This window comes from Neomonachus schauinslandi, chromosome 5, assembly GCF_002201575.2.
Source record: "Neomonachus schauinslandi chromosome 5, ASM220157v2, whole genome shotgun sequence".
NCBI lineage: Eukaryota > Metazoa > Chordata > Mammalia > Carnivora > Phocidae > Neomonachus > Neomonachus schauinslandi.
The window spans coordinates 175,792,362-175,802,705 of NC_058407.1; the positions used below are offsets into that span (position 1 = coordinate 175,792,362).

Genomic DNA, 10,344 nt, shown 5'->3' on the forward strand with positions numbered 1-10,344 from the left:
GAGGACGGCAGGCGGCGAGGCCCCAGCTCCCCACCCTGAGCCTTATAGGCCCCTGGGAGGGCGTGCCTCACCCCCCGCCCCGAGAATGTGGACTGAGCAGTTTGCCGAGGACAGCCAGGCAGCTTAAAGTGACAGGCGTGCGGGGAATGTGGGGTTGCATCTGTGGCAGGGAGCCAGGGGGCCAGGGGCTGTCTGGGGGGCTAGCATCCAGGCCTTGCGCTTGGGGCATCTTCGTCCCTTGCCTGCTGGACAGAACACACCGCGGCGGCCCGTCTGCCCCTCCCGCAGGCCTCTGCCTTCTGCCTGTCTCCCCATCAGAACTGGGGCTCACGGGGCCTTGGGACCTGGGCCCCCCAGCTCTGAGGGGAGCTCCGAGCCTCCCTCAGCAGGGCCCATGGGGTAGGAGGTCTGCGGAGACCCTGGGGATGGCCCGCGACGGTCCACACAGCAAACGCCTCAGATCCCAGGACCCTCCGAGTGTCCCCTGCAGAGTCTCCGGCCGCAAGCTTGCCCTGAGTGACAGCCTGCTCCCTGGTGGCTTTTCGAGTGTGGTCACCTGGAGTGGGAGGCCCTGGCCGGTGCAGGGCGGGGCAGGGTGGCCTGGCCGGGTTTACGAGCCCCCGTCTGTCTGTGCTGCACTCCGCTCTCCTCAACCCGGTGCCCTGGCTGGGAGGGGAGGAGGTGCCCCGTGGAAAGGAGCTGCGAGGGGCTGAGGGTGCTGGCATCAGAAGTGGCCAGGCCTGCTTGGCACCACCTGCCCTGACATGAGGCAGCGGGAACCCCATCCCCGCGTGGGGCCCCTCACCACGGGGCCTGTCTCCTGGAGATGCCGTCCGTGCCCCTACACGAACCCCAGAGCCAAAGCAGCCCGACGGCCCGCACCCCCTCCCAGCCTGCATTTGCACACCTCCTGTGACGGGGTGCTCACTGTCTTGCGGGCAGGCCGTCCCGTTGCACAGCCGTGGGGCCGCAGCGAGGGTGGACGGCCCCCTAACAGCTGTGTCTCCGGGTCATTTAGGCTGAGTGCCAGGTACCAAGGCTGCTACTAGGTGCGTGGGCTGTGGGTGCTCGCTGCCCAGGACAACCCACCTTAATTAATTCAGCGAGCATTTATCGAGCACCTGTGTGCTAGGCTCCGCCGGTAGCTAGGGCTACAGAAACTGGTGGTCAGGGATCCAGAAAGGGGCCCCCCAGCCCAGGGGAAGAGACCCACATGGCAGGGGCTTTCCCCTGAAAACACCCCGGGCGTCGTAGCTGAGCGTGCGAGTCCCAGGAAAGGCATTCCGGCAGAGGGCTGTGCGGATCCCGGAGCAGGACCAAGCAAGGTGCTGGGTGGACAGCCATGGGAAGGAGGGAAGGGGCAGTGCGGCCCGACACGCTGGAGGTGAGAACTTGGGGTGGGGGTTGGGGGGTCCATCCTCCTCTTTCGGGTCGGCGAGGCCTGGGCACCTGTGGCCACGCCGGGCATGAGGCCCCCCACCCCGGTGCCGCGCCTGGGCACCTGCGGATCAGCCCTGGTCTCCTGCAGGGCGTGGCTGCACGGCTGGAGGGGATTTTCCAGAACCAGTCCTGGCTCAGCCAGTTTCTGGCCTTCTACCTGCAAGACCCTTGAGCTCCTCCTGACAGCCTAGCGGGGGTCACCCCCATTTCTCAGGAGAGGAAGCGGGGCCCGGGTTTGAGGCGCTCGCAGCCCCCCGGCCTCTGGGTGCGCTGGCGGTGAGGGGGATCAGGGCAGGGCCCTCACAGCACCCACCACTCGCTCTGCGCTGTCCCACCCTGCGGGGCAGGGGTGTGGCAGTGAGGGGCGCAGGCTTGGGAACCAGACCCATCAGGTTAGATGCCCGACCCTGCCCTATGGGCATCCGGACCCTACTGGTGTTTCCTGGGATTTCATGTGCACAGGGCCAGCAGTGTGTGACTGCGGGACTTCGCACGGGCCCCTGTGCCCCCGGTGACCCCCGACCAGAGCGCCCAGGCGAGGCCAGCTGCAGACCTGGAACTTCTCAGGGCCCGGCCAGCAGGTCTGCCGCTCGGGTCGCTGGAGTCACATCAGGCCCCTGAGGGGCGACCAGGGTTTGGCAGAGAATCTCTCTGGGCACCAGGAGTGTGGAAGGCTCTTCCACATCCAGGCCCTGGAAAGGCGGGGGCGGGAGGGACCCAGCGGGGTGCGGGGCCCCCCCGGGGCTGGTGGTCCTGCAGAGCCGAGCTGCCCCGCCTGTCTCTGGACAGGCCTTGGGCTGGGGCCTCAGTGCACCCGCCTGGCAGGAGAATTCATGCTCGTGAACTCCAGCCTTTTCAGGGTACGGTTCTGCAAGTTTTCACCAACTCCTACAGTCATGTGACCACGCCGACGCTCAAGATGTGAAACAGTCCCATCCCCCCGGACTCCCGTGCCCCCCGCGGGCATCCCGGCCCGCGCCCCTGCGCCCCCGGATCCCCACGCCTCCTGCTCGGATCCCGGCCCCGCGCCCCTCCGCCCCCGGATCCCCACACCTCCTGCTCGGATCCCGGCCCCGCGCCCCTGCGCCCCCGGATTCCCGCGCACCCCGCGCCGATCCCGGCCGCGCACCCCTGCGCCCCCCGGATTCCCGTGCGGATCCCGGCCCTGCCGCTGCACCCCTGCACCTGTGTCCTGTCCCTACTGTTCTGCCTGAGCCAGACGTCATATCCACAGCAGCACGAGTAGCAGGGGTGCAGGGATCACCGCGTAGCAATCCCGTGGGAGCACGGGGCCACGGGGCGGGGGCGGGGGGGACAGGGAGGGGGGTCGGCGCGGTGCGGGACGCCCACGGCCTCACGGGCCAGGGCTTGGGAACCGATTCCTGGAACATCCACCACCTCGTCCCTGAAACATCCACCACCTCGTCCCTGGAACGTGTGAAAACGCCAGGTTCCACGCAAAGGGGTTCAGGTAGAAGGTGAAACTGAATTTTTGCTCATCAGCTGACCCTAAAATAGGGAGACTGTCCTGGATTGTCGGTGGGGCCCAGTGGGGTCACAGGGCCCAGAAGGGAAGGAGGCAGTGGAGGTGAGCCAGAGCGAGGGCCTCGTGGGGGCTCCCAGGGGCAGCCCTGGCTGAGCCGGGGTCATGGGAACAGCCGCGTTGGACTCTGACCTCGGGAGTGATGTTGGTGAGCTTGTGTTTTCAAGCTTCAAGAGTGAGGGTGCAAGTGTCAGAGGCCACAACCTGTAACCTATGACCTGTGACCTAGCTTTGGAGTCACGCGGCTTTGTCACCTGGGGGGGGGGTCCCGAGGCTGCCCCAGGTCCAAAGGGAGGGGAACTGCATGGGGGAGGGGCAAGGTTCTAGAAGAGTCTGTGGAGGACAGAGGTGGGGAGCGCCAGTCCCATCTGCCCCCAGAGTTGGCCCTTGTCCCCTGGGGACGCGCTCAGGGTCCCTCCTCCCTGCGGGTGTGGCCGGTTCCTCATATCTCTGGTCCTGGGGCCCCGATGCCCAGGGCCTCGCTGATGCTGACGGTGCTGGCCAGGCCTTGGGAAGAGCCCTGTCCCCGCGACCCCCCAGGCCACCTCTCCTCTAGCTGCTCATCCGGGGCCTTCCCCTCCTGAGCCTAAAACCGTAGCAGCAACCAGTGTCCCTCCCACAGGGCCCTTCCTCGGCAACTTCTAGAAAGGCCTGCTGCCCCCCTGGCTACCCCCTGCCCCCCGGCACTGGGGAAGGGTCCCGCTTAGGTCCCCAGCGGCCCCACCACTCACCACTGTGTGAGTCCTGGCGCTGCCGCAAAACCAAGACCCACAGCTGGGCGCCTAAAAGTCCAGAAATACACTCCAGCGGTCAGGACGGTGGTGCGGGCAGGCTGGGTCCTCGCGGGCTCTCGGGGAGGACCCGGCCTGCTGCTCGGGCCTCGCCCGCCATGGCCCACGGTGGTCTCACCTCGAGACCCTTGCCTCACATGCAGAGACCGCTGGGCACGTCTTCCGTGGGCGCCACCCGTCAGCCCACCGCAGCATCCCACAGGCTCTTTCTGGGAAGGAGGCGTTTGGGTGGCTGTTTACCCGTTTCACTAGATAACGGACGCACACCCGCGGGGGCTCCAGAGTCCCCTCCCCTCTGAGCCCCTCGCCCATCCATCCTCCCAGAGACGCTCCGGCTTCTGCGTGTGGTGCTCTTGCTGTGTTCATCATTGTACTGACGTGCAGCGAGCCCCTCGTGTCCAAGCGCGCAGTTCGACGAGTTTACATACGTATGCAGCCGGGAAACCCTCGCCACATTCCAGACCGTGAACCTCCCTTCCACCCAGAGTCTCCTCCGCCCTGTCTCCCTCCCTCTGTTCAGTTGCTCTTTATTCTTGCGGTGACAGTGTGGCCGGATCAGACCCTGGACGGTTGCCTCGTCTCCTCTCTGCCGTTCTCTCTCTCAGTCAAAAACATCCTGCTCGAAATACCTGCGTGCCTGGTTGCAAGGGATGTGCTGTAAAAATAAGTTCCTAGAACCAGAAGCCCTGAGCCAAGGGGCTGCACCCCGTTAGACTCTGACTGATGTTCGCTCCACACCAGGCAGGGCGTCGTACCCACTGTCCCACGCGCGGCCTGGCTCTCCCCACCAACCTCCCCTATGGAGGGCGTCGGGAGGGGCCCTCACCTTGCCGGCTCCCCACCCCCCATGCCGATGCTGGGTGGGGGGGCTGCTGGGCTCCACTCTGCTCCCTCTCCTCTCTGCCCACCCCTCCAGTCAAGGCCAGCTCCCCGATTTTCTCAGCCTGAAGATGAACTTTCAAGCTCAAGACTCTAAGCGTCAGGGCCCTGCCCACACCTATGGTGACCCGACTTTTCTGGGCCAGCTGGAACTCTTTAAAGGGGGAAAATAACCTAAAGGGGCGGGAGCGGTGTACTGGGTGGGATGGCCTCCCCACCCAACAATTCATGTCTCCCTGGAACATCAGAATGGGCCTTATTTGGAAATAGAGTCTTTGCAGACATAATCAAGTTTAGATTGCGATTAAGGTGGCCCTAAATCCAGTCACGGGTGTCCTTGTAAGAGACAGAAGAGTAGAGGACACAGACACAGAGAAATTCAGGTGACTCTGGAAGCCGAGATGGAGGGTGTGACCCCAAGCAAGGAACGTGGGGCCACCAGGAGCTGGACGAGGCGGGAAGGACCCTCCCCGAGTGCCCTCCGAAGGAGTGTGGCCCTGCACACCTCGGGTTCAGCCTTGTGGCCTCCAGAACTGGGACAGAATACGTTTCTGATGGTTAAATAGGCTTTGCTATGGCAGCCTCCGTCTCACATAAGCAACGTTCAGGAAAATTTCCCAATACTCAGGAATAAGGCAAATGGGTGACACCGTGTCCCTTCATTGTATCCTCAAAGCCACGGTCCAGCCAGTCTGCCTGAGCATCATTCGACCCTCCCAGGAGCGTCGCTGTATTTGACTTACCGTTTATTATTGACCAGGCCCAGGTGCCCTCAAGCTAGACGTTCACATGTAGAAAACAGAAAAGCTGCAAGTGATTGATTTTCCTGTAAAAGTGCAAATCACTTCTGTCTGGCAGAAAGGATAATCCCGAAGGTTATGGTTTATTGCCCCATGAGCTATTAACCTGTTGTAGGTCCAGCTTAGCAATCCGACTCCAGCATCCTTTCTTTTCCTCTGACCAGATGTGGATATATCGGGGTTGGGGCGCCCTTCTCAGAACCAGCTTTGCCATCCGGCCAAACCCCTTCATCCATGCATTAAATGAAACTAACACATGTGCAGTTTATATTTCTCTGAGAACTGTGTTTTCATCCTTTTGAAAAATATACTTTTGCAGCAGACTGTATTAAAGGGGAGAGATCTGCTATATCTAGTTTCAGGCAAGGTTCGATCCAGGGGCTGTCTTAAAGGCGGAGTGTCTCAGCCTGAGGTTGAGCACCCCCAGCTGATGCCAGGCAGGCCGTCTCCACCAAGGCCGGCCCACATTGCAAGTTCTTGGCAAAGCAGATGGTCTCTGTTTTACACCTCTGAGCTGCGGATGTTTGTTACACGGTGCCGGGTAGCTTGGACACTGGCTGCGTCACCTTGGATGAGACTTGACCTCTTTGTGTTTCTCTACGTGTGAGGTGAGGGATAAGAACACCTGCTTAACCGGGTTCATCCTTGAGATACTACTAACTGAAGGTCCACTGTATGCCTGGCACTGTTCCAGGGGCCCCACGCCAAACAGCCTAGCGCGGAAGAGGGTTCCAGAAGCATCAGTTTCTTCCCCCACTTCTTTATCTGTGCACCGCAGATGAAAATCCCTTCCCTCCCTCCCAGCCAAACGTCTCACATAAAGCAATAATCATCTGCCAGGTACAGACGTGTCAATTAAAAGCTGGTTGTCACCTCGGGGTCTCCAGGCCTCCAATGCTTCATTGGTCCCTCAGGGCTGCTGGATGGAGAGGCTGCAGGCAACCTTGGGGGGCAGGGCTGTCCTCTTTACCGCTGAGTGGTGTGATCTAGTCAAGTGGAAAAGTGCTATTTGCTGGGCAATAAAAGCGTCTTTTGTTCACTGCCCTGGAAACATATTAATGAATAACCTAGTGCGTGGCCCCTGCTTCTAGCCGCATGAAACGGTCGTTTATGTGACAAGATCAAGGTGCAATTTTCCTTTTGTAGTTTTTAGTGGGCCCAGAACACCAGGTTGATCAAGGCCTCAACGGCTGCAATGGGCTTTCCCTGTGGACCCCCAACAGGCCCCAGCGGCATTCAGGGCCAGCTCTGCCGGCACTGGACACACTGCTAAAATGCAACCCCAGGCACAGAGATCCAGTGGTGCACACTGAGGAGGGGCAGGTGTGCTGGGGAGCCAGCAAGTGAGGAGCTGGATGCCTTCCAGAGGCCTTGAGGAAGGGGCAGGCCCTGAGGTGGGGGCTGTGAGGGCTCGTTGGCCAGGCACTTCTCTGCAAGGCCCCTGAGTTGCCCGAACTGCTCCTAGTCCTGACATTAAAAGGAGGCATGGTGCTGGATCATGTCAGGGACCGGGGGGAGGGGGTAGCTGGTGAGCCCTGTTGCTGAGGCCCCAATCTGCTTATCTCTAGGGCCTGGCACATGGTTGGCACGCGGGTGGGATGGATGCACGGATGCAGGTTGGAGCTCCTGGCAGAATCACAGAGCGCAGGTGCTCTGGGAGGGCAGTGATCCACTTCCTCCCTCCAGATGAAATCCAGAGGCCCAGTCTGGGGATGAAGGGTGGTTGCCCCGGGTACAGGGCTGGGAGGAGGCTCTGCGTGGGAGAGCTGGGGTCTCCACCGAGCCCTTTCACTGTTGTTCTCGCTGCTATAAGAACAATAGTAATAATAAGTGACCACCAGAGCCGTAACTGTTCTCGAGGCACTTCTAGTTTGTTACAGGTTGAGCTGCATCCCCTGCCCCCTGTGAATTCATAGGTTGGAGACCTACCCCCCCAAACCTTAGCAGGGGACCTTTTGTGGAAATAGGATCATAGCAGATGTAATTAGGATGAAGTTGTTAGGGTGCACCCACCCAGTGTGGCTGGTGTCCTTGTAAGCAGAGGACATCTGGACACAGACACACGGGGGGGACCCCACGGGAGGGTGAGGGCGGAGACGGGGTGTGCGCAGGAGCCGAGGAGCCCCAAGACTGCCGGCGGCCACCGCGGCTCGCGCGCGGCCTGCGGCGGGGTCTCCCCAGAGCCTCCAGGAGGAGCCAGCCCCGCCAGACGTCCGTCTCAGACGTCTGGCCTCCAGAGCCAAGAGCAATCACACTTTTGTTGCTGGAGCTGCCCGGGGTGTGACACTATGTTGTGGCCGCCCTCACTCCTTCCTCCCCCGCAGGTCAGCCCCGCAGACACCTGGGGATGCAGAGGCGCCGCACAGCCTGCCGGACCCTGCGAGTGCACCTGCTCTTGGGCTTCCTGTGGACTGAAGCTGTGTGTCTTTGGGCAAACTGCTGAGCCTCTCTGGACTTACGTTTCCTCCACATAAGGAGATGACGGCTGGCCTCTGCCACTGGGTTGCTGTGAGGGTCAGACTGGAGGAGACTGGGAAGGACTGGGCAGAGCAGCCAGGCTCAGGGCCTTTCAGAGCCCAGCTGTGGTGCGGGGGCGGAGCCTCTGCGGCCAGGGGACTGGTCCCAGCGGCGGGGAGGGGCCCGGCCAGTAAGGGGTGGGGCCTTCCAGGCGGGGGCGGGGTCCGGCGGCGTAGGGGCGGGACCTGTGGCGCGGGGGCGGGGCCCGGGCGGCAGAGGCGGGGCCTGACGCCCGTGGCCGCCCGCCGCTCGACGTGCTCCGCGCTCTCGCGGGGCCCGCTCGGCGCTCGGCCCGCCGCCCTGCGTACGGCGCGCGTCGCAGTCCGGGGCTCGCCAACATGTCGACCGCCATGAATTTTGGGTCCAAGAGCTTCCAGCCGCGGCCCCCGGACAAGGGCAGCTTCCCGCTGGATCACTTCGGTGAGCGGCGGGCAGTCGCCGGGCTCCCGCGCCGGGCCTCGGGTCCTGAGTGTCCGGTGGCGCCGCACGGCCCCGCGGTGCGGGTGGGGAAACCGAGGCCCGCCGCGGCCCCGCGCGGGCGGGAGCGGGACAGGGCCGGAGCCCCGCGGGACGGCCCGGCGCGGAGCGGCTGGCGGGAGCGGGGCGTGTGGCGGACCCGCCGCGTCCGGGCCTGCGGGCTGGTAGCCAGGGACGCGTGCGCGCCTGGAACGCCGTGCTGAGCCCCGCAGGTTTGTGGCCGGAGTCTGGGTTTGGGGGGAGCCTCTGTGGAAGCCGGGGCTCCGACAGTGGACTTATCGACTGTTGCGTGGAATGTTTCAACCCCGCAGCGAAGGTGGAACAGCCCCACGTGAGCTCCCCGGTGGCCAGGTGCTCGCGCCCCAGCGTGGCGTCCGGCGTGCTGGGGAGGAAGCGAGTTTTGAAAGGAGAAGCGGGCACGTCCTGTTTTCGCTTAAGAGGAAATGCTGTTTTCCTTCTCGTTCTAGGTGAATGTAAAAGCTTCAAAGAGAAATTCATGAAGTGTCTCCGCGACAATAAGTTTGAAAACGCTTTGTGCAGACAGGAATCAAAAGCCTATTTAGAATGCAGAATGGAGAGGCAAGTACCTGCTACCATCTGTGACTTCTCGAACCTTCCTCGGCTCCCCAGAAGCGTTTCTTTCCCCAAGAGCTCGTTGCAGCATGGCTCATTGAGACTTCTGTCTTTCACGGCTGTGCAACTGCTTGCCCCTAGAATTGAGGCCTGCCAGATTAAATGGTACTAGAAGTTGTGTGGCAATCACAGCGACCTTTCCGTGAGCGACAGCGTCCTACACGACTACATTCCTCAGAGTATTTTCTTTCCAAATTTGGGAGTTGTCATTAAGGTTTCAGAACCGTACATCATGACAATGCTGACTGAGCCAAAAGATTTGAAGGTTGTGGGTACACGGTTTCTTTCTTTCACGTTCTCAGACCGTAAAAATGTTGTTTTGTTTCATGTAGACTCAGCTGTGCTTCAAATGTGACGGGGAGACAATAGGCTATTTTAGAAATGATGAAAGACAAAGGATTTGTTCTGTCTTGACCAGAATTTACCAGAGTTCACTTTTAAATAAAACAAATGTTCCTAACTATGATCCGTTGAGATTTTGCTTAAGAACTGTTTTTAGTCCTTAATGGGGAAAGGCAGGTAATTATATAGTGGGGGTGGGAACTTTTATTTATGCTTTTTGAGCCCTTCATTAGCTCATTAAGGAATCCAGTCTTCAGATGGTTTTGTCTGAAGATGGGTTGACATAAACCAATCCAGTTGGAGCCCCGTTTCCATTTTCCCATAACAAACTCAGACATTTCCCTCAGGGCAAAATCTCTTGTGTTTCTCAGGCCCACAGGTGTGTTGAGGGCTATTTGTGGACATGTGGGACCTTGGGGATGGGCCCTTTTGGGAGTGGGGCCGTCAGGTGAGGCCCTCACTCTGTCTCCGGAGTTGTTCAGGCTCACCCGCCCCTCTGAAGCTTGGATTAATCACGTTGTGCAGGCCAGAGTCCCCAGCACACACAGGTAGCTGCTCCTGCTGGGAGTTGTTCCGGAGTTGGGCTGCCTGTGTCCCCAGAGAGGCTTCTGGCCTGCCTGGTGAGGGCCAGCAGAAAGGCCCTGTCTTTTCTCCCCATTTGACCCTGGGAGTGAGCTGCCTGCTCTCCGTGTGGCCATGCCTTGCTCAGCACAGCTTGTGGAGACCAGCCTCCCCTGAGGCCTGCTGAGGTCGATGGGGACCAACGGATGCAGCTGGCCACTCTGTGGGTTCCGTTATTTCAAGTGGCTTCGCGGGCTGGTCAGGCGATGTTAAGATAAATTTAAAGGGTACATGTGTGTTTCTGACTTGGTCAGTGATTTTGGCCATAGACTTTTGGATGGTTTTTTTTTTTTTTTTTTTT

At 60.8% G+C, this 10,344-nt stretch overlaps 1 protein-coding gene across 3 annotated transcripts in view; it reads left to right on the top strand.

Moving 5' to 3' along the window:
* Positions 1-8,204: 8,204 nt before the first annotated feature.
* Positions 8,205-10,344, top strand: part of LOC110571955 (cytochrome c oxidase assembly protein COX19) — a 5,642-nt gene continuing 3,502 nt past the window's right edge. Inside the window, exons 1-2 of one of the 3 annotated variants that reach the window (XM_044915191.1) lie at positions 8,205-8,390; positions 8,915-9,030. In XM_044915191.1, coding sequence (XP_044771126.1) covers positions 8,309-8,390; positions 8,915-9,030 — 198 coding nt within the window. In that variant the 5' untranslated portion in view covers positions 8,205-8,308. Of the gene's footprint in view, positions 8,391-8,914; positions 9,574-10,344 lie in introns of those variants that run through there. The other 2 variants (XM_021680163.2, XM_021680161.1) reach the window with 2 other exon arrangements.